General features: G+C 41.5%; 1 protein-coding gene across 3 annotated transcripts in view; it reads left to right on the plus strand.

Moving 5' to 3' along the window:
• Positions 1–1,992: 1,992 nt before the first annotated feature.
• Positions 1,993–24,318, plus strand: part of GPAM (glycerol-3-phosphate acyltransferase, mitochondrial) — a 46,931-nt gene continuing 24,605 nt past the window's right edge. For 2 of the 3 annotated variants that reach the window (XM_067536937.1, XM_067536939.1), the window contains exons 1-9: positions 1,993–2,099; positions 5,036–5,147; positions 7,115–7,237; positions 10,632–10,705; positions 14,633–14,746; positions 16,640–16,783; positions 17,436–17,532; positions 19,727–19,863; positions 21,785–21,884. In XM_067536937.1, coding sequence (XP_067393038.1) covers positions 5,064–5,147; positions 7,115–7,237; positions 10,632–10,705; positions 14,633–14,746; positions 16,640–16,783; positions 17,436–17,532; positions 19,727–19,863; positions 21,785–21,884 — 873 coding nt within the window. In that variant the 5' untranslated portion in view covers positions 1,993–2,099; positions 5,036–5,063. Of the gene's footprint in view, positions 2,100–2,961; positions 3,106–5,035; positions 5,148–7,114; positions 7,238–10,631; positions 10,706–14,632; positions 14,747–16,639; positions 16,784–17,435; positions 17,533–19,726; positions 19,864–21,784; positions 21,885–24,318 lie in introns of those variants that run through there. The other variant, XM_067536938.1, reaches the window with a different exon arrangement.

Raw genomic sequence — 24,318 nt, forward strand, 5'->3', positions numbered from 1 at the left:
ACTTCTCTCTTGCTATGTATTTGTACCAAGCCAAGCATGATAGACCCAACCCTGATCTTGGTAAGGCCTCAAGCCAGTACTGTAATAATTCTACTAATAAAAGTACAGTGTATTTATTTTTTGACTATGATTAAACTTCTATTTCCTTTGCAAATCACCTAAATGAGTAATCAGATATATAATTTGGTAGGGAGATAGAATGGGGAAGGGGGAGCTACCTTATTTGGAAAGGACACAAAAAAATCATGTTCCACTTTGGTGGCTTCAGTTGTATATAGTCAGTTACTATGCCTTCGGAGAATTATTTTACATATGCTTTGCAACACAATGAAGAAATAGCTGACCATTTTGGAGCCAGCAATACTATAATTTTATTATTATATAATGTTTATTATTATTATTTATTCTTATTACAGAAACACCTATATTCTGAGATTGGGACCCTATTGTAGTAAGCACTGTACAAACACAGAGTAAGAAGCAATGCCTGCCACAAAGATCTCACAAACTAAACAGACAGGGCTGGAGGGTGTGGGTTTTAGTGCTGAGCAGGAAAGGCTAGTGCTGGGCATTGGATGCTGAGGAAGGAGGCTGGAGCTGGCTATGGAGTTTGCGGGGGGGGGGGGGGGTTAGGTAGTAGAAGTGCAGGGGGTGGGGTTGGTGCTGGATTGTGATTAGAAGGATGGAGGTTTAATGCTGAGCAGTTTGAATAATGGGATGGTAGGTGGGAGGTCACTACTAGGTATGCAGTGGGAAATTAGCATGCAGCCTGACTGATAAGCAGCTGGGGGGGATTGGAGATACAATGGTATGTGTGTATGGTGTATGTGTGTGGGGGTTGCGATAAGGGAGGGAAGTTAGTGCTGGGATACGGAGATGGAGATGCTGTTATGTGTGGAGGGTTGCTGATAGTGTGGAGGGGTGGTAATTTCTGGTGGGGTGAGTTAGTGTAGTTGGGTGGAGGTGCTCTGAAGGTGCTACAGGGTGTGTGTGGACTAGTGCTGGAATGGGGTGTGGGAGATGCTGTTGTGTGTGGGAAGGTTGCTGATAGGGTGGAGGGGTTGTAATTTTTGGTGGGGTGAGTTAGTGTAGTTGGGTGGAGGTGCTCTGGAGGTGCTGCAGGGTGTGTGTGGACTAGTGCTGGAATGGGGTGTGGGAGATGCTGTTGTGTGTGGGAGGGGAGACTGGAGGAGCAGTGGCGGGAGGAGCAGTGGCGGGAGGAGCGTCAGTGCAGGGCTCGAGGATTGGAGGTGCTGCAGTGTGGAGGGGTTGGAGGTGCAGTGACAGTGGCGGGCGTCATTATGGGCCTGGAGGATTGGAAGTGGGGGGTTGGAGGTGCAGTGAGGGGCAGGGGGTCAATGTGGAGCTGAAGGGTAGGAGGGCTTGGGAAGGGGGTAGGAGGTGCAGTGACGGAACGGGTGTCAGTGCCAGGCTGGAAGATGGGAGGTGCTGGAGTGGGGGGGTTGGAGGTGCAGTAACAGGGTGGAGGTCACTGCAGGGCTGAAGGATGGGAGGCGCTTGGGGTGTGTGTGTGTGTGGGGGGGGGAGGTGCAGTGAAGGGGCGGGGGTTGGTGTCAGGCTGGAAGATGGGAGGTGCTGGAGGTGGGGGGTTGCAGGTGCAGTGACGGGGTGGGGCTGGAGGATGGGGTGTGGGGGGGGGGGTTGGAGGGGCGGTGAGGGGCACGGGTCAGAGCCAGGCTGGAGGATGGGAGGTGCAGTGACAGGCTGGGGGTCAGTGTGGGGCTGGGGGATGGGAGGCGCTGGGGTGTGTGTGTGTGGGGGGGGGGTCTCGGAGGTATGGTGCCAGGCTGGAGGATGGGGGGCGCTGGGGTGTGTGTGGGGGGGGGGCCGGGGCGCAGTGACTTGGCGGCGGCCGGGGGGGGCGCTGGGGTCGCGTGTCGGTTGGTGCGGGGCTGGGGGAGGCGCGGGCGTGACGTGGCCGCGCACCATGGCGACGGGCGCTTAGGAATGACGTCAGGCGGCGGCGCCGCAGCCGCGGCTCCTGTCCTTGAGCCAGGCGCTGGCGGCCGGAGTCTGCGTGTGTCTGCGGCGCTGCCGCCGGCGGGAGGGGAAGGTGCCGCGCGCACGTGCCCGGCCCGGTGAGGCGAGGCGGGTGGTGGGGAGCTGCAGGGCGGGCGAGCGCTGTGTGTGGGTCTGTCTGGCGCGGGGCGGGGCGGGGGAGGGTTTGTTAACCGGCAGGAGTAGGGGGCGCTGCTCGCGGTAATGGGGAGGGGGTAGTGTGTGGGGAGGGTGCAGGGCTGGGGGCGGCAATGGGGTACAATAGTGTGGGGGGGACCAGAGAGGATTTTGGGGGTAGGTGGGAGGCGCAGAGCCGATAGTGTGTGTGTGGGGGGGGTGCAGCACGGGAATAGTGTGTGTGTGGGGAGGTGCAGCACGGGAATAGTGTGTGTGTGTGGGGGGGGAGGTGCAGCACGGGAATAGTGTGTGTGTGGGGGGGGAGGTGCAGCACGGGAATAGTGTGTGTGGGGGGGGGAGGTGCAGCACGGGAATAGTGTGTGTGGGGGGGATGCAGCACGGGAATAGTGTGTGTGTGTGTGGGGGGGGGGGAGAGGGTTGCAACACGGGAATAGTGTGTGTGGGGGGGAGGGGTGCAGCACGGGAATAGTGTGTGTGGGGAGGGGTGCCGAGATGGGTGCGGGGCAGTGCGGCACAGGGGAATACTGTGGAGGGGGATGCCGAGGTGGGTGCGGGCGGGGTGGTGCAGGGGAATAGTGTGTGTGGGGGGGGGGCGGAGGGGACAGCAGGGAGGATTGTGGTTGGGGCATGGAGGATAGTGTGTGTAGGGGGATGCACATGGAAATGGTGTGTGGGGGTCGCAGGGAGGATGGAGGAGGTGGGTGGGGGTGGTGCGGAGCGCATAGCAATGTGGTGGGAGGCAGTGTGGTGCAGGGGAGATAGCGTGTGGTGGCTGTGGGGCATAGAGGCATGGGGGAATAGCGTGCAGGGGAAGATAATGTGTGTTGGAAGCGGAGGCAGGGAGAATAGTCGGGGTGGTTATGGGTTGCTTCTGCCTTTCCTGTAGGGCTGGATTGGGATGAAGCATTCACCTAGCTGCAGAGTTTCAGGCTGTACTCTGCACTGAAGGTTGGAAGCAGATGCTGGGAGCCTTATTAATATGGGCTTCTCTTTGCCCTCCCTCGCACCTTTTTGCTCTCTTCATTCCAGACCAGTGAAGCCATAAACCTTTATTGCATCTTGTTAATTCTGTCATATCTGTTCTCCTACTTGGTGTGAGCTTCAGTAGAACAGTGCAGTTTCATTGGCAATATGGTCTGCTTCTCCTCCTGCACTGCCTCTGCGTGAGCCTCAGTGCAGTCCCCTTGGCAATATGCCCCTCTATTGTTCAGGGACTGTCTACAACACATACTGACGCTCAGCCTTTGTACTTTTATTTTTGGCAGATCTTTTGGGTCTGCGGTTTATTTTTACTTTGTGCTGATTCACATTATATTGACATTGTTTATTGTAGTTGGTCAGAGTATAAGCTATTCAATGGGGTCCAGATACTGGAAGAATTTTTTTCTCTGTAGATTTATGTATGAAACTACCATTGCTTAAATAGCTTTTTATTGTAAATTTTTTACTTCAAGTGATTGGCCACATTTGTATGCATATACATTGTGACCCAGAAGTGAATTAGGGGACATACCTTTCTGACCGTGTTTGAGCATTATATTTATATTTATGGGCTATTTAAAATATTAGAGTGTTTAAGACCCAATAAAGCAAAAGGCAAATAAAGGCCCTGAACCTGCAAAGAGTTATGTACATGGATAACTTTGCACTCTCAATATGTAAAGTTAAGCACATGTCTAAATTTTTGGAGGATTGGGGCCAGAGGGCCTAATCCTACAAGCTCCCCAAATTTAAAATTTTCATTGAAGTTGAGAATTTTGTGCATGGAGGGCTTGCAGGATGAGTAAATGATTGGTTGATTAGAATCATAGAAGAGTAGGGCTGAAACAGACCTCCAGAGTTCATCTAGTCCATCTCCCTGTGCTGAGGCAGGCTAATTGCCTGGGATGGAGATTAAATGAAGTAAAATTTTGTAATAGTCATTTTAGACTTTGATCCTGCAAACATTTACATGCAAGAATATGCTCATTGAGTTCAGTGGCGTGTATTCCTATATGTATTTGCAGGATCTGGGCTTTAAGATATTTCTCAGTGGTAACAAATGAAAGAAGTGGCATTTACCTCATACTATATATGTATTGTTTATAAATTAATTGATATATTATGAAATATAACTCACAATTTGTAGTGAATGCTACTAATGTTTTAAAAATGTTTGACTTGTGCAAATGCTCGTAATACTTTTAATGCTTTTGACTTACTGGCTTATTAATCTTTCGTGGAGTGCTTTTAACTGAATTTATCATATTGATGATGAAATATTCTACTTTAAAAGGGTTATCTTATTGCAGGCTTCTCCACATGCAATATGGACTTGTGTTGGATTTTTAATGTTGTTCATTGAGTGCCAGTAATGAGTTTGGAATTACACATGCACATATAGTAAGAACTTTGCCCTAAGGAGTTTTGAATATAGTTTGGGCATTCAGTCTAGCTCAGACATGTGGAAGACACTGGCTAATGATGCAAGGAGAAAACACTACTGAAAGACTTTGTGGAAGAAAGATGTCCCCAAGAGAGAACTGATAAAAGAGGAAAGTTACATAGTATAATAGGAGTGTGGGTAACTTCTGAACATAAGGGTCTTGTGGTTGAAGTATACAAGTTTGGGCAGTAAAGAGAAAGAATTGGGAAGAGCAAAGGTAGCCTATGGGTTAGTATGAGACAATGTGGGCAAGGAGTTAATGGGTCTTTTCATCTACATGTATTGAATGCTCTGTTTTGTCCATTTACTATTCTGGCACCGCTGCTTGTACCAAAACTTGAGAAAGTCAACCTAGAACTTCACGGGAGATGCATTGGTACAGGAAGCTAGTTTATTATGGAGTATTTAGAATTGTTAATTACCCTTCACCAAAATATACGTTTTGCCTTTTAGCCCATTGTCTTGAATTTGTTTGTGTGTCATGGATGGAACAATAGATGTTTCCTATTTGTCCTCGTCAGCAGAATACGCTGTCAATAGATGTAAGCACTCCAGTGAAGAATGGGTAAGTAAAAATATGGATGTTAGTCCTCAAGATTTGCTTTATTTTTCCTTAAAATATAAGATAGAATTTCTCTTCTTTTCTTTTGAGAGGATAAGAATTTATCTCCCATATAAACAATTTAACAATTTCTTCCTGTACTTGGCTTAGAAATTGGTGATGAGCCAAGAGTATAATGCTGTGGCTAACACCCATATTGGTGGGAAGTGGAATGCCTTCATTTTGTCAGGCATAGTAAGAAAACTTTTTAATATCCGTAGAGCCTAATGGTATATTTCTGAATCATTTTATATAGCTCTTGAAATGGTTTCTTAGAAGAGCTGGAGGGGAGGTTGGTGAACATTAATAGAGAGACTATTGCAGTCGTACAGGTTGTTGCGGAAAAGGACTGGGATTTGGAATACGCAAAGGGGCAGTGAACAGAGTAGATTGGGAGGAGCATAAAGAAACAGCCTGGGTGTAGGAGGAGCGGATGTAGCTGTATAGGCAGGGTGGAATTGTGCAGTGCTCTAAAGATGAGAAGTTTGAACTTGGAACTTGATATGGAAGAAGAGTTGGAGACATGGTCAGAGTTGAGAGAGAGGATGTTGATTTTGCCAGCTGTGTGTTTCGGATTCAAGGAGAGGCGGAAGAGATGGGAGGGGGAAGGCTGCAGTAATTGAGACAAGATTATGGGAGAATGGGGATAATGGCATACATAAAGTGGAAAGGGAAGGGATTTTGCAGAGAAAGTAGTGTCAGGTTTTAGCAAGGGCCTGCACGTGAGGGGAGATGACATCAAGGTTTTGAGCTCAGATAATGGCAGTTTGATGGTGGTATTGGTAATAGAGAAAGGGTTGGTTAAGGGACAGCATCTTGCTGCTTAATTCACTTGTGAAAGAAAACTCTTTAGGGTAGGAACATTAGCCAGTTCATGCTACAACCTTTTGAACATTTCAGTTTTCAGTATGACCTTCTGCCTTGCTTTTGACTTTCTGGCTGTTTCTGAACGATGTGGCTTTCTAGCTAAGTGCATGATAATCCGTATTTGGGATTTCTAACACTTATGCCGGTTTTAAGGTACTGGCTGCAGTCTGCTTGAACCCCTTTCATGTGTCATTTTGACATATTTGGACTGATTTTGTTTTCTTTCTTTTGGGTTATATGGTTGCCATTTTATCAGCATTCTAACAGATGATTTTGTAATTCCGTTGAGTGTAATGGTCCTGAGCCAGCATCCACAGACAAGTAATATTCCCATTGATTTCAGTGGGAATTATGGATGTTTAACCAGGTCACTACTGTAGTTACAAATGACACGGAATTGGTTTTTTTTAAATTAATCATATAAAAGAAAACTCTAGCTTTCTTGTTATACTAATTGTGATTTCCTGTACTTTGGAAACTTTAAAAATCAGTCTGAGGAAATAGGCTTTAGTACTATAGTTATTTTTTTGCATATTACTTTGCATTTGGCTATTGAAACATAACCTAGAAGGACAATAGGGTTGGTGAAGGATCTTGCATGTTTAGTCATCTTACAATTTTAAAAGGACAGTGTCAGGCAAGTAATTAAAATTAAAATTTCCTGGCTTACATTATGAACAACCCTAAATTATTCAGATTGAACCTGATTTTCTGTTTACTATACTTTCTGTTCACTTTTTTTCACTTCTCTCATTTCTGACAGTGAAAATATACTGGTTAATTTTATCATCTGTTTCTGGTTAGCTTAATGTCAATTTCATTTTTTGCTTTTGAGTCACCAGCACAATAATGCAGTGTTAGGGATATACATTTTGCAGAAGAATGCAGGGTTTTTTTGGTATCAGTTGGAGTTTTAGGGAAAAAAATCACGGAAACATTTTTATTGGCCTTAGCTTTAAAAAAAAAAAAAAAAAAAAAAAAAGCCTTTAAAATCTTTAAATTCTCAATAGCGGATAAATGTGTCATTTTTGTGGGTCTTCACACTGTGATGTGTTGTTTCACAGGGAGAGTGCAATTCAAGGCCTACTGTCTTCCGATCTGCCACTTTAAAATGGAAAGAGACACTACTGAGCAGAAAAAGGCCATTTGTAGGACGCTGTTGCTACATGTGTACTCCTCAAAGCCGGGTAAGAAGATTATGAACTGGATTGTGTTCAACAATAAGTTGAAACATGTGATTACAGCGTAATGGTGTTTCAGTAGTTTCCTCACTGTCAGGATTAGGGTCACAGTGTTGTTAATCTGTACAGGGAGGTCAATCGTCACTTCTCTTCTGTTTGTTTTGTAGTTATGGTTAGCATTCCCAAAACATTATCGTAAAATTTGGAGATGGAAAAGACATTTTGTGATGTCTGGCTGTCTTCCAGTGTGCAATTCCCTGCACTAAATTCTCCAGGGGTTAAGAACTAGTTTTTGAGAATTTTGTGAAAAACTCATTTGCTGTGCAAGATCATTTAAAATACATGTTACTGATGTAAATTTAATGCTTGTGAAAGGTGTTTAGATTTAGTTTTGGAGATTAAAGTGCCCTGTTTTTCCATAAAATAATTATAGAGTGGTCATTGGTCTTGAAAGCTTCTTGTACTCTCCCAGCAATATGCTTCACCTCTGACCTGAAAGAACCGCATCTAGGTTTGAGAAGACAATTGAGTTTCCAGATCCAGGCAATTCTTGGCTTGTCTGCTGTGCCTGGCAACAAGAAATGCCCATCATAGAAGTTTTTAAAAGCAGTATCAAGATGCACAAGTAACAGATGGTGTGCGTGATGACTTTAAAAAGTCTTCTGCCAAACTTTTTAGTAATAGTGAATAAGCTTCTTTTAAGGTGTGATTATGTAAAATGGCACATTTTTACTTGTCGGTTATGTACCCTATCTTTATTCAGTTATATTTCATAGATTCACAGAGTTTAAGCCAGAAGGGACCATTAGATTATCTGATTCTAGTCTGACCTCCCGTATATCACAGGCCCTTAAATTTTACCCAGTTACCTCTGTAGTGAGGCCAGTAACTTGTGTTTGTCTAATGTAAGTATTTGTTGACTTCAGTGACAAAGAACACTTTTACTTCTGTTTACTCCTGCCACCAGAGTAGAAATGGGCAATAATGACACATGGATACAGGGATAAAACCCCAAATGCACTGTGAAAAACTATCCTTGGTAAAATAGGGGGAACAATATAAAAATCTAGATAAATGGATTCCACCTCCTATGTCTGCCTAGAGGTTTTGTGTGTCTCATGCTTTTGCACTGTTTTTGTAACTTGCCATGTCAAAGTATTTTTGGATTGGGTTTAGTCTGTGAAGCCAGTTTAGTTCTGAGAGTGAACAGGTTTCTTTTCTGGCTCAAGCATCAAACTTGTTAATAATGACCCATTTGTAGGGCCATTTAATCCCATTTTCTTTGAATTATTCCCTTAGTTATACTTGGGTTGACCCACTAAAACCACTGGGGTTGCTTAGGTGTAAATGAGGGCAAAATTTGAGGACACGAGGGGGGGTTACATAGGCATGACTAAGGAGATCATGGTTAGCATGATAGAATACATATGGAACACCCTCAATGCCATTTTTACAGTCACTTTTCAGATGAGAATCTCAGTTTAAAGTTAAATTTTAAAAGTAAGGGGGAAATACTAGATGTTGACACCAATCCAGTGATTTTCTGAGGTTGGGTTTTCAGGCTGTGTATGATTTATGGGGAATACCTGCAGCAAAATGTTTTCTGTTCTTTGCAAATTGTTTTGAAGCAATGCATTGACAGATAGCTATATTAGCAGACACCCGTCAGCTAAACTCAACGCATAGTTGTATATACACTTGCTGCTTAATGTTGTAAAAGGGAAATAGCAAATATAATAAAAATATCTATCTTTTTTATAGCATTTTCATTAGCAGCTCTTAGTGCTTTACAAAGGAGTCAGTATCATCTCTGTTTTATAGATGAGGAAAGTGAGGCATAGAGAGGGGAGGTGACTTCTCCAAGCAGACCATTGCCATAGTGCGAGAGAGAACCCAGTCTAGTTCCAGTCCAGTGTTCTATCCACTAAGCTACACTGCCTCCCAAAAACAATAACACTTGCTTCTCTAGTGTTATTCCTCACTGAGTTCTTTCCCCTCCCTGTTTCAGCCGCATTATTAATTCATTTTATTTTGTTAGATTCGTTAAATTGTTTGTTTGGGTTGGCAGTACCAAAAAAAAAAAAAAAGGCAATAACTGGTGGTGGTTGTGTGACAACTTGCTTTATTGGCATCTTCTGTTTGAGATGGGAGGTGGTAAGTGACTTAAGTGGGTTGTGAATTTCTTCTTGAATGAGTCCTCCCTTCCCAGGACCTGAATGATTCATGTACATTTATTTCTTTTTACATCGCTAATCACAGGAATGTAGGTTTGGTACTTGTTACAGCAGATGTCTAGACTTGAGGGAGGATCACCTTCAGTTACTGACTAGAGAAATGGGCCACAGTACTAACTCTAAACCTTCTCACACAAACCCTGTGCTTGAGCCAGAGGGTTTGACTGGGGTAAGGTTTATGTGGTACCGTATTTCCCCATGTATAAGACGCTCCCATGTATAAGACACACCTTAATTTTGGGGCCCGAAATTTGAAAACAAATGTATTACATAAAGTTATTGAACTCAAGTTTTATTCATCATAAATGCAAGTAAAAAAATCTACAACCACTGTATAAGATGCACCCAGTTTTTAGACCCCCAATTTTTCGAAAAAGGGTGCATCTTATACACGGGGAAATACGGTATCTCTTTGTTGTACCTGCTAATACAGGTCTGAATGACCTCAAGTTCTAGTCTGAAGCATCACTTCATTATAAGTCTTTTCACAAGTGCTGATTTGCATAATTTGCTTATTGATGCACCCTGGGCCTAAGTTCTGACAGTTTTTTAAACCTTCCCACCCAAAAAAAATCCATTGTTTGTGCTACACATCCAGTGGGTGTACATACTCAGCCCATGGCCCGCATCTATCTATCTGGTATTCTATAACACCCTTCACTTTCATATTTAAGTGATTAGACTGGTTAGATTAGTTTGGATTAAACTAAACTTTGTGTTTTTGTTTTTTTTTCTGTGGTTTTCACTGAGTGGCAGTGCTCCTCATGCTAAAAAGTCAGCGTTGTTTTTCTTCTGTATAGGGACATGCATTTACTTATGCCCACATTCATTATATTTTCAGATCTTCATCCACTTCCAACTGATAGGCACCGTTGCATTTTCTAGGTGCAGTAAAGTATCGTGGATGAACTGAATGGGCACCAAGTGTGGCCTGAGCAAAGATCTGGGAGCTAGGGCCTCCTGAGTTTAAATCCCAGCTCTAGTACTGATTTATTCTGTAGTCATGGACACGTCACATAACACCTCTGCCTCTGTTTCTTTATCATCTTATTTGAAGAGAAAAACAATTTACGCATTAAGTAGTAGGATTAATGTGAAGGATGGCTTCTTTCTTGTATAAGAACGGTCATATCAATTATTTTTTTCCTCTCATTTCGTTGTGGTAGGATAAACTTTTCAATGCTAGTATCCCTTCTTTGGGCCTACGCAATGTCATCTACATCAATGAAACACACACAAGGTGAGTTAAACTATTTCCAGCATAATGACATTTTCTTTTTCTTTCAAACTTATTGGGAAATCACCAAGAAAGATTTAACAATCTCCTGAGGGATAGAATGCTTTTTTGGTATGCTTGAATCAGTGCTGAATTTATAGCAACAATAAAACCTGTAGTCTGTCTTGCATGCTGTTAACTATAGACTGTGTGCATAAACTGCTTGTATACTTCAGAGCGGTCCAAAGGTGGTTTGGCTACATTGGCTGCATACAAGAAGTATGAAGATGGCACCTAATTTACATATTTCAGTCCCCTTCGACTTTAATGCATTTGGGTGTGAGTTGCAATGTGCATGCTATGTATTGATTTGAATGGCTAGGCATGCATCCCTGTATTAAAAATGAGAACAGCAATAGATTAAAGATGAAGGATGGCTGCTGCATCTTTGTGATTGAAAGCTGATTTGGGCTGCAGCCCTCGCTTTGGCCACCATTGGTGTACGTAGAATAATAGCAGTTATAGGTTGAGCCTGTCCTCCCATGATGGCAAAGTACAGCTCGTTTGTAGAGGTGTTTAAGGTATTTAACTGGATAATGCATTTTGTTCCGCTTTTATAGTTTTGTGTCCAGGGTAATGACACTCTCATTTTGAAGTAAATGAAAATATTTCTATGTTATACTGTCTGCACAGTTAATTCTCCTGATATCATAATTAACATAAGATTCTGTATTATTCATTGTAGATTCAGAACAAACAGAGACAGGCTAGTAGACTGGAGGAAACAAGCCAAAATGTCTGAGTGAAAGAAGGACAGTGTTATATTATGCTTGAGAGAGAGGGGAAAATCTGGAGGTTAATACTGGGGACTATTGTTCTATTGATCTATTTTTTGTGCGTGTAATAAGTGGTCTAGAATACTGAAAAACATCTGAAATGCTATTTAAAATAAAATTTTAAAAATATAGGTTAAATCTTTCGATAGCTTGGGGTACTGTAAAATAGGAATGTAAAACCAGTGGATTCATTGAACCATTTTTTCTTAAACAACAAAATGTGTTTCACTCACAGTCTAGTTGTAGTCATCAAAGTGAACATGTAAATGATGTTCTGAGGTCCCTTATTTAATCTTACAATGACTTTCATACCACATTTGTTCATTTTCAAAATCAAAGTGATTTTTCTAACTGCAAGTGAACAGTGATTATATTCACTGATTTTAATAAGTGCATATTTTGTTTATAGTTCAGCCAACTGCTCTAAGTTCCTTTGGAACTCTTGAATGAATGCCATCCAGCTCTAACAAGTTATTTATTTATCATTTTGTTTCAGCCCCTCCTTCTTTTTGACAGTGTAGCATTTCCCTTGACTTGAGTATTATACTGAAATAGAATTCTCAGCCAGTCTGATTCGAAGGATGCTAGACAGTTACTGATACATAACTACAGTTTTTTCTGCAGCTGTGAAAATCCTTGTGCTCTGATTGGTTGCAGGTATCTAATTTACATAATATACAGTTTTCTCACTATGTATACAGTATGCAATTTCTTCTACTATCTGACAGCCATTTCTGCCCATTTAGAGAGTAGAGATTTGCATGATTAGTTATTTCGTAGATGCACAGTGAATGTGCAAATATCTGGACATTGACAGGCTTTTGTAATACTTCTGTGCTGATCTGATGACTTACTCACAACTTCTAAAGTATTTGACAGCAACAATATTCCCTTCTCAACTTTACCCTTAAAATGAATTAGGCTTGGGCATATGACTAGTCCAAAAAGAATTGGTCAATTATTGGTCAAATATTTTAAAGTACTAATTTATTAGAATGGTAACACAAAAAAATAAGACTTTATGGTCTCCAATAGGTGCTTGCGATCTGTTTTTGGAAGTCGAAACATATCCATGTTTGGAACAGGATTTTTAAATTTGTCAGAGGAAAACCTTGGGATCAGAGAAGTGCCTTTTCTTTGTCCCATAAAATTCTGTGCAGGTTTGACTGAGAGAGAAGGTTGTAAAAATCACCATTTTTCTTCTGCAGCAAAACTTTGGCACATTAGCAAATTAAGAAACAAATATGAATAGTCTAATTTGTGGCCTTGTCTCACCAGAAACACTATGCACTAGCCACCCTAGGAGCAGTCAGCCTTTCTGGGAGATAGTGAGAAGGCTGGTTTGGACCCTGACAACAACCCTTCCCCCCCACAGCCCAGCATACATCCCCACTCTTTTTTGGGGCACCACATTGGGAAGGAGTTCCCCCTATCACCTGGAGAGAAGGGGGTGGGGGGAAGAGAGATGCTAGGATCCCCATGACACTGCCCCAGACCTAGCACCCTATTTCCCTGTCCACCAGGATAGCAGCCTTCTCCTACTGCCACCTAGTTCAGTTAGCTTGAAAGTGCAGGCTTCAAATCCTGCTGATGGTGCATGAAGGGGTGGGATTATTACAGTTGTACATAACTGAATTTGTTTTTACCATTTTTCTTAAAAAAAAAAAAACCAAAAAAAAAAAACCCGAAACAACCAAAACAAACCCCCACATCTAGGACATTACATCCAAATCTGTTTAAAAGAACGTTATTTAGTTGTAAAGATGATTGCTTCTAAGTTAGGGAGTGCCAGGTTAGGTTGCCCATGCAACTTTAATTCTGCCTCTTGTACCTAATTAGTATGATACAGTCTGTAATTATATGAATGCAAGCTACTTAAAGATATCCACTAACTGTTTCTCAATTTTTTGGTGCCCAACTTGAGACACTTCAGACCTGATAGACAAAAGTGCTGAGCAGCTGATGATGATAGAAACTGTGGATGCTTAGCATATGGGGGTATTTGCATGTCATATTAATATATGGTAACTATTCCAGGGAGGAGAGATTTGTTGATTTTTGTGAAGGGAAAGGAATTAGAGCAAGGCGAGGAGGGGAAAGGATGGAAGGGCTAAAATAATTACCATCCTGCAAATGCTTACACATACGAGGAGCCCAAATGACTACTCATTGGGACTACAAATGTATGTAGTTATCATGTGTATAAGTGTTGCCAGGATCCGGGCCAAGGTATGTATAATGTAAGAGGAGGCCTTTTAAAATTTTTGAGAGTAGAAGGGACAAACAGGGTACACATGTGAAGGTTTAATTACCGTGTGGATAGGCACATCTGTGTTAGTTTTACTCTAGCTAGCGCAATAACAGTTGTGGTGAAGACGCAGCATCACGGACCCCGGGGTGGGCCAACAACCTGAATTCATACCAAGAGTCCTTGGTGGGCTTGTACTGGAGCAGACCTACCTGTGCTGTGATCGCACCTTCAGTTGCAGTTTGGATGTACCCAAAGTGTTTTTTATGATTCCTTGGACAACTGAGGCTGGGCTTTTCAAAGGTGTTTATGGGAGCTAAGGGTCCAAATTCCATTGAATTCCAGTTGGGGATTGACATCTGACTCAGGCAGCTATGAAAAAAAACCTCAGTCTCAGTCTTTTTATAAAAAGCTGACAAATGTTAGTGGGATTTATGCTGTTTGCAGCAAGGTCACTATTTGTTTAAAACTTGGCACTGTGTGAATTGGGTAATTGGACCTGGCAGACAGCCGAAATACGTGTAAGTTCTGAGATGTAACCAAGGAGAATACCAGCAGATCTGTTGTTTTGTAACAACTTTTTTATGATTGTGCTAAAATGTTATGACACAAGCATCCCATAAGTCTGTTGCTTCGGCTTGGGTTTTTTCCCCACGTAGCTTGTGATATATATCTGTTTTGTGTGTAATACTGTTAATTTTCTGATGTATTTGAAAATACAAAAGCAATTAGGTAGCTGTTCAAAGAATTTTACCTACTTTTGTAATCTTTTATTGTATGTATGTAAATGTTTGACAATAAAATTATTCTTTTAAAAGCTGAATGTTTTTGGAACACATATTGCTAATTAACTCTTTTATGTTGTAGGTACAGAGGGTGGCTGGCAAGACGGCTTTGTTATGTTCTTTTTGTGCAAGAACGAGATGTGCATAAGGGTATGTTTGCCAACAATGTGACAGAAAATGTGTTGAACAGCAACAGGTAAGATGTGCAAAATAAGCCAACATGGTATTTTTGGGTCTGTTTCCAACGTCATGCATAATATTACAGTTAATCAAAGATTGTTACAGAATGACAACACAGCAAATACTGAAGGCTAGAATATTTAGAATAATAGAAGTGTTTGTGTGTGTTTGTATGACAGCCTGTCCATTAGCTTTAAGCCACATAATCTTTGTATAGAATAGTTATAGGAAGGCGGGGTTTTTACACATCAGTCTCCATATCTTTGGAGTGACTGCTGCTACAGATACAATAAACTTAATGTTAAGGGCTTCTCTACAAGAGACATTAGTGCGCGGCAAGCTGGTTCACTGTAGGTTCACATCCTGGCTTACCACCCACTAACATGTCATGTGGACAAGCCAGAAGTATAATAAATTACTATTGAGCCCTTTGCAATTTTTGTCAGCCAGATCATAGTAGATCTATATAGCATTCCAACTAATAATGAATGATCAACTGAGGTGATAAGTTGATGACATTTTAAATGTAATAGGAAGGTGGCATTTCATATAATGATCTGGATTAATTTAGATCGCAGTTCATAATGTGTCAGATATTCTTATTGTTACTGGAATAAAGGCTTGTGAAAGGGGAAGCATTCATAGTATTCTAATTCCCAGGAACTTCTTACATGGAATTTGTTCTATATTTTGGGAAGGATCTTTTAGAGAGAATTCTCTTTTTTCACCGATAACACGCTCCAAATGACATGGCAAGCTAATTGTTAAGTCAGGATGTGTTCTCCTCAGGTATTATAGCTGGATAGAAAAGAAGCAAGAGAAGGTCTGCAGCGCATTCACTTTTTGTGTCTGATTCTGCAAGAGACTTAGCATGCTTTACTCCCCCTGAAGTCAATAGGAGTTGGGAGTGCTCAACACTTTCCAAGGTTGGGTTTTACCTGAACATTTTTTTTGAAGTACAAGGCAAATTGTTGGGTGATAAGTGTTCTGTTGCCACAGATTTGCTGTGTGATCTTGCACAAGTACTAAAGCTCACTTACTCAGTTCCTTAATCTCTTGCTGCTTCTCTTCATTAAAGTATTCCGATTTCACAGATTTTGTAGAGTTGGGTTAATATTTGTAAAACAATTTGGGAACCTAATATGGCAGGTGCCATAGAAGTGTAAACTATTAACTGCATGAATCTTCCAGTTAAGATGAGTGGAGTTTGCTAAATCAGTAACAAAGAAAAATAGAAACTGTCTTTTTATTTAATTACAGATTTAAAAAAAAATCTCTGATGCACAAAACAAGATGTAACCTTAATAGACCCTTCTCCATCTACCAAGAGGTGGATTTATAGTCTCTGAACTCATTTGGTAGTAACATTTTGAGCTAGTATTTTATAATTGGATTCCTAATGCACTCGGTTTCTGAGCTGACTTTCGTAGTATCTAGGCATATTTGCAAAATTTGAGTGCTTCGAACATCAGCCATTGATCTGAGAACTCTGATCCTTGCTTTTAAAATTTTATATTTTATAGAAGGGTGCTTAGAAAGGAGAAACTTATTAAAGGCCAGCACTAGCCATATTCTGTCCAGGATTAACTTTGACAGCCAGTGACTGATATTTTGCCTCAGTATTTATAACTTTTAATATGTTTCTGCAAATCATTGACCAACTGATACCAGTTTACCTGTAGATTGGTCCATTTCCTTTTACAAGTATTTAATCAAAATTTAGATGACTATTGAATTTCAGTTTATGGCAAATGAAATACAAAGCATATTGATGTACGTGTTCTTCCATCTCTGCAACTTACTGCCATAGTTATACCATAGAACTTCCCTAGTTCATTCCTTTTAGAAACTGTCTATAAGCTGGACTCATTTGTTACAGAACGGTCTTCTGTTTTATTTTTAAAATCAGAGTGCAGAAAGCCATTGTAGAAGAGGCATCTGCACTAAGTGCTGCAAGTACTCAGATAGACCCCAAGGCCATCAACAAAGTGAAGAAAAAAGCTAGAAGGATTCTCCAAGAAATGGTAGCAAACATCTCACCTGCTTTGATCAGGTAATAAAAATAGTTCATCAAACTATGGTTATGGTTGAAAATGCTTGCCTAGCATTGGGAAGGATCCCCAGTTTCTGCCCATGTACATGAGAATAGCAGTCACCTCCTGCCCCAAAATCCCCATTTTAATGCTAACCCTAAAGCCACCCCAAAACATGAGGATTATAGGTTTTAGCCTTAAAAAATTAAGCGTAATTATATTCTCACATTGAACATGAAGAATCTGTGGGCTTTCCGAGTAACAAATAGTATGATAAAATTAGATAAATATATTTTTTTCTGGAAATTAAGCTTCTTGCTATCAGCCCAAGGGTACCCTCTATTGTTTTTGCCTAAATCATCTTAAACATCTTGCTGCGGTAACTTAGAATATTATAATCAATAGTTCATTTAATAATATTTTTCTTTATTCCTATTTTAAGATTCATAATTAATCAAATTTCATGCTTCAATGTGTAAGCTGATCACTAGGGATGTTAGGAAGGAATTTTCCCTGATTATGCCCCCAGCAACTCCATTGACCCCCTTTCTGAACTGATGTTGTAAACTCTACATTTCTATGTGACAGTAGTAGTTATAAAAGCAATCTAACAGGAAGGCAACTTTGAATGAAACTTAAATGTCTCTTGGGTTTAACATTTTTCGCACTTAGGTTGACCGGCTGGGTGTTACTGAAATTATTTAACAGCTTCTTTTGGAACATTCAGATCCACAAAGGCCAATTGGAGATGATCAAAGCAGCCACTAAGGTAAGAAAATTTACATAAACTCTTAAAACTTGGGGAAACTTCTGGTGTTACTAATGCTGGTGTAAATCAGTAGTGACTTCATTGAAGTCAGTGAAGTTATACAAGTCTAAAGAGAGAGTTGGAGAGAGTCCAGCGGAGGGCAACAAAAATGATGAGGGGGCTGGAGCACAGGACTTATGAGGAGAGGCTGAGGGAACTGGGCTTGTTTAGTCTGCAAAAGAGAAGAGTGAGGGGGATTTGATAGCGGCCTTTAACTACCTGAAAGGAGGTTCTAGGGAGGATGGGGCTAGGCTGTTCTCGGTGGTGGCAGATGACAGAACAAGGAGCAACGGTCTCAAGTTGCAGGGAGGGAGGTCTAGGTTGGACATTAGGAAAAAGTTTTTACTAGGAGGGTGGTGAAGCACTGGAATGGGTTACCTAGGGAGGTGGTGGAATCTCCATCCTTAGAGGTTTTTAAGCTGCGGCTTGACAAAGCCCTGGTTGGGATGATATAGCAGAGGTTAGTCCTGCTTTGAGCAGGGGGTTGGACTAGATGACCTCCTGAGGTCCCTTCCAACTCTAATATTCTATGATTCTATGATTCTAAATGAGATGAGAATCAGGCCCCGATTCACATTTTGTGCTCTCCAGTTCTGTGAACATACCATTCAGCATACGTAGTCTTTATTAGATAATCCTGAATATTGTAGATATTGTGCTCTTTCGCTGTGTGTTCTAAGGACTCTAAGTTTTGGTTTGTCTTAAGTTTCATCCATATTACACTCAAAAATTACCCTGATTGTCTGATGGGACCCACTTGCAGAATGGTTTCTTTTTTTTTTGCATGCTGATACAGCAGCAGGTTAATAAATTAATAGACTTTTTAAAACTACTTATATATATATTTAGACTTCAAGGAGTAACCTGGTCTTCATACATGTCTGCAAAGTCCCTTGCCTGTGCTTGCTTATTAATTTAAATTTATTATAAGCACTCTTTCAGATTCTACCATTCTCCTTACCCCTCCCATTTTGCAATATACTGAATTTTCTATCCCTTTCATTCAGAATTTAACACAGAAAGATGATGTATGGCCCATATATTATCAAGTAATAAGTAATGGCACTGAAATGAGAGAGACACCATTGATTTCTAAGTAACTTTACTGAGAGCATTTGGAGACATGGTGCAATATTGCATAGATAGATAGTATGTTGTGAGAATAAAATGGAAATTTCATTCCTTATATAATCGGTTACCCTGTTAACATTTTGGGGTACACTGTTTGGGAACATTGACTCATAGACTTTAAGGTGAGAAGGGACCAATATGATCATCTAGTCTGACCTGTACAATGCAGGCCACAGAACCTCACCCACCCACTCCTGTAATAAACCCCTAACCCAGGGGTGTCAAACTCATTTGCTATGGTGGGCCAAATTTGAATTAAATGTACTTCAAGTGGGCCATACATACCATAAATCGAAATACTAGGCACTTTTGGAGTGCTGTGTCTCATGCACATAGCACTCCACGCGCTGCTGCCAGAGTACACAGATCTCGTGGCAGGGTGCGCTGCCGCCAGGGGCCGGATGAAAAAGGTTGGTGGGCTATATCTGGCCCGTGGGCCGGATGTTTGACACCCCTCTCTAACCTATGACTGAGTTATTGAAGTCCTCAGTCATGGTTTAAAGACTTCAGGATACAGAGAACCAACCAGCAAGTGCCCCATGCTGCAGAGGAAAGCAAAAAACCCCCAGAGCCTTTGCCAATCTGCCCTAGGGGAAAATTCCTTCCCGACCCCAAATATGGCAATATTGCTATAGATAAAACTAAGATACCTTTTTACACAACAAGTCAACAACCGGTTTACAGTGACAATGAATTTTTTGGCACATCTAAAATAATCATCTGATACTTGTACTGATACTGAATGTCTGAAGAACCTGCTAATGTCATTCTGCTGCTCCCCGCAGTGCCTACAGTTCAAACGCTGCTAGTGCATGACAACCAGATAGTGCAGTTGCTTAGTCTTTTCTCACTGCCAAAGCTGAATGAAGATTAAGAGCGAATAATCGGAGAAGTGTAAATAGTAAAATTCCTTCAGTTTTAGTAATCTAAGGTGGTGGTGGGTAAAAAAAATTTAGAAAACAAAATTCACTCCACAGTATCTCATTAATTTTGTTTTATCTTTCTTCCTCCCTCCCCCAAATAGATGAATTTGCCTCTTATCTTCTTGCCTGTCCACAAATCTCACATTGATTATCTGCTCCTCACATTCATTCTTTTCTGCCATAACATCAAAGCACCGTACATTGCTGCAGGGAATAACCTCAACATCCCCATCTTCAGGTAAGGATAATATGCTGAGTTAAACTTCACCTTGCTCTCAACAACGAAGCCAAAGGGGCATGTCCTCAGTTATTGTAAATTGTCATAGCTCTGCACTAGCTGAGGATCTGCCCCAAATTGCCCAGGATCTTAAGTTGGATTTTTCAATTGGTGTTGTGAGCAAAAAATAGATGTATGTTGAATATTTATATATTGAATATTACTGTATCGTTTTCTTGTTGGGTGTAAAACTGTGGAGGTAGTGATTCGCTAATCTTTGAGTATGCAGTTGTGAACACACATTGGCACTAATGCATTTTACAATAGTTCATAGAGTAGATTGAGATACCTGAAAGGTTTAAAGGTTTAAAATATTTAATTGATATGTTGCACAATGGATTAAAATGTAAAGTATAGCCTACTCTATTTATATCTAGGCAGTGTTGGTCCAGTGATTTGATTGGAAGGAAGTAGGAGTCAGGGATAGAGTTCTATTCTGTTTTCTGCTACTGACTCACTGTGTGACTTTGATCATGTCAGTTAACCTCAGGATTATTTTCCCCATCTTGAAAATGATGAAGCTTGTTTTACTCTAGATTGTGAGATCTTTGGCTGAAAGGCACAGAATTAGTGCAGTGGTAAACTAACAGTTCTGTGTGGTAATACATCATGTAGTAATGAGCTCCTTAATATTTCACTTAAGCGGTGGCTTACTGAGCGGGGGCAGCGGGGGAAGGGCCAGACTGTCCCTTCACAACATGCAGGGGGCTTTGAGGTACAGCTGGGTGTTGTGAAGGGTCAGCCTGCCGCCCCCCACCCCAGGCCGGGGGTGAGGCTGCCCCTCCTGAGCCAGCACCAGGCTGCGGGGCTGGAGCGAGAGAGGTGAGCACTGTGCGGGGGGGTAAGTGCGGGAGGGGGAAGAGGGGTGGGATCGCAGAACTAGGCTCCACTGCCGCAATGAGCTGCAGAAAGTCCCCCAAGCAGGAAGGGGAGGAGGTGAGTGGCGTGCATCCCCCCGGCCCCACCCCGCAGGTACAGATCCCCCCTCCCTGGGGCAGCTGGGGGGCAGCGCCATCTGACGGGAGCTGGGGACCCCTCCTTCCCTGCGTGGGGAGGAGGGGGAGTGAGGCCTGTTGTGGGGGGTGGCGCAAATGCAGGCTTGGCCCCCGGGTGCCGGAGACCCACGGTATGCCACTGCATTTAAGGCCTGGAACAAGTCATAAAAGAATGTGAAGAGATGGAATGAAGATGTGATATATGGATCTTGATTAAGGTAGAGTCCAGGGTTTAAATATGACTGCGCTGAAATCTTGTGATCCTTCACGAGATCATCATCTTTGGTCAGTCCTACGAGAACCCATAAAATATGAGCCAGAATATAGGTTCCATCTGGTTGAATCAAATCAGAGTTAAAACCCGGTTTAGTTTCACTTTCAGGGATTTCCTCCATAAATTCAGAAGATTTTGAATTGAAGGGTTGCGTTTTAGTCCATCTCTAGTTATGAGTAGTGAAAAATCTGATTGAGAACACTCACATAAACTTTTGAAATTTGGTAGTAATTTGGGGACTAGAATTCTCCCAGAGCTCGTTATCTATGTATGTTAGGTACTTATATGGACCCCATCACTGTAGTATTTGAGTGCCGTAGAATTTGTAATATATTTATCCTTTCAACATCCCTGTGAAGTAGGGCAGTGCTGTTAATCCTGTTTTACAGGGTCACGCAGGGAGTCTGTGGCTGAGCAGGGAATTGAATCTGGGTCCTACACTAGTGCCCTAACCACTAGAAAATTCTTCCCCACTTTCATTTGAGGGAGAATGGCTGAGATATGCACATTATGTCTCATCTAATTTTTTCCTGAAGCGGTTGGGTTGCTTATACATTCCACTCTTTTCACAGCTGACTAAAATCCATTAATAAAATCATTTGTTGATTTGCAGCACATTGATACGCAAGCTAGGAGGCTTTTTCATTCGGAGGAGGTTGGATGAGAACCCTAATGGCCGTAAAGATGTTCTTTATAGAGCTTTGCTCTATGTGGTATGTATCTTTTCTTAATTTGCAAATATAAAATTTGAATCATCGGAGAGAAGGGGGAAGAGCACCATGTATGTTAGAAAAATGTAAGTTGTTCTCTTTAATTTCATTAATTTGAACAGCATTGCCTGTTGAGAAAGTTAAATTGTTTATTATCTTGATTTTAATGTATCTGTTTGTTACATTAGAGAGAAACTGCAAATGCTGTGCTAAGTTAGCCTAACCTATATAGCACATGAGAGTCGAGGGTATCCAGCACCTGTCAAGATAAAATTTTCACCCTGTGTAATCCCCGTTAGAGACTATGGGATTTCCCCTCAGTGTAAATTAACACTAAAATTAGGCCTAGTGGGACAGATTCTGATTTAATTTATACTGAGGTAAATCTAGAGCAGCAGTTCCCAAATTTTATTGGTTCATGTACCATTCTTAATTGGTGTTTGAAGCACCACTTCACAGACATGCACACTTCTTTTTTTTTTTTCTTCCCTCCCCCCCTCACACACACTTATTTTAGGCTTCAGTAGGTTTAATTTAAATATTTCTGGACTCTATAGTAAAATATATACCTAAAGAAGCCTAAAATGTTCGATTGTAAGTAAGGCTGGCAGGAAAGCTAGAATTCCATTTTGTGAAAAATGTTGAGGTTTTGCCATTTGTTTTCATTCCAATGTGGTATGAAATCAAGACATTTCAAAAAAATGTTAGTGAAAAAAGCAATCACTCTAGAATAGCCAGGAGCCCTGCAGTTAGACCTCAGATCTGGGATATGGGAGACCCACGTTCAAATCCCTGGTCTGAAAGGCAGAATGCTCTTGTATTGGATGAGTAGCTATCCTGGGGTCTCTCATATTGATCAGAAATTCCATTATGAATCCGAGAAACCTTCCTGATGCAAGTTGAATTGAAACTGTTGTTTCCACAAAAAATTTCAGTTTTGTCAAATAAGCATTTTTCATAAAAGATTTAATCGAAACGTTCCCAATCAGCTTTAATTATAACATCCTTTGTAAATGTCACACTGTATAAAAACTTGAATCAGAAAGAAACCTAATGAGTCAGCCATTATTATTTCTTTCATGTTACTCAAATTATAAGAAACAATTAAATGTCATAAATGCTGCCTTGATATGCGATGGTATGTTATTGAACTACATTCACTCTTTAACTTGTCTAATGTAGGTTTTAAATTCAGCAATAACCTAGATAAGAATTAGCAAGAACAGTAGCCAGAGTTCACTTTGCTTCCTGTCTTTAAAAAATTTAAATGAAGAAAAATATGAAATATTTTGAGAAGCGCTGGGAGAAAATAAAACCAGTGTCATTATGAAGAAGGGTACGTGTGCAAAAGGGCAGGGGGCTCTGAAGGCAGGTGTAGAGAGATGGGGAATCATGGCTGGAATTAGAGGGGCTTCAGCTCCAGGAGGCATCTTGCTCCTCAGCAGAATGCTGGGCATGTTGCACAGTCGCTCCCCCTGCTGGAGGCTCAAATTGCAGCCAGCTGGCTGTTGTCCTGCTGAAGAGCCAGACAGCTCTCCTTAGTCCTGTAACCAGGTTTTTATCCACTGGACCTGGTCAACAATCCTTCCCTCTCTACCGCTCCTCTTCTCCACGGACTTCCCTGGAGACTCAGGAGGGAATTCCCCATATACCATGTGCTTCAAGGAGTGCAGAGGGAGCTCCTGCTCTATAGTATTTCCCTGTGTGGGGGCCCTTTGAACTCAGGGCTCCCTGCAGCTGTTCTGAATTGACCCTGCACTTATCTTTTTTAAAGAGAGAAACTCTGGAACCATGATATGGAACTTTGCAAAAATGCCCCAGTAGCTTGAGCTGTGTGGTTTAGTGCAAGCTGGAGGCTAGGCCCAACAAGATGCTAGCCAGCTGTGCACCAGTGCCCACAGCGCTCCACACACTGCTAAATAAAACTACTACACTGGCATGGTTGTTGAGCTTTGCTCACCGTAATTGCTGAAAGTGGCCTGGAGAGTGTTTTGCTTCTCAGGCATTGCATGATGTGCAGCAGTGCAGTTCATGGAATGCCTGTTTATTTGAAACTGAAATATTTTTAAAAAGAATTTTGGGGTATCATTTCCAGCAAACTCTAATACCACCGTATGATATATGTACTAAAGTTTGGGAACTCCTGAGAGTCACTCTATTGACTTTGTTGAAGTTTTGTGTGTGTATGTTTGTGCTGATGTGCTTGGCACTATTCAAGATACAAAAATAAAGATGGACCACACTGGGAAATCCAGAGAAGAGAATAATTTAGGTGTCTTTAAAATATTTAGTTATTGTTAGGTTGCTTATTTTTGGTTTTTCTGCAGAAGTGATGTTTTAAAGTCAGTGGCATTAGTCTGGATATGCATTAGTGTAACTGAGATCAGAATTTGGTTGTGTAAAACACTAATTTCCTGTTATAATTCATGATTATTCA

The sequence above is a fragment of the Emydura macquarii genome, unplaced genomic scaffold (assembly GCF_026122565.2).
Source record: "Emydura macquarii macquarii isolate MOO-44397 ecotype Brisbane River unplaced genomic scaffold, CSIRO-AGI_Emac_v2 contig_3692, whole genome shotgun sequence".
In the NCBI taxonomy this organism is placed as follows: domain Eukaryota; kingdom Metazoa; phylum Chordata; order Testudines; family Chelidae; genus Emydura; species Emydura macquarii.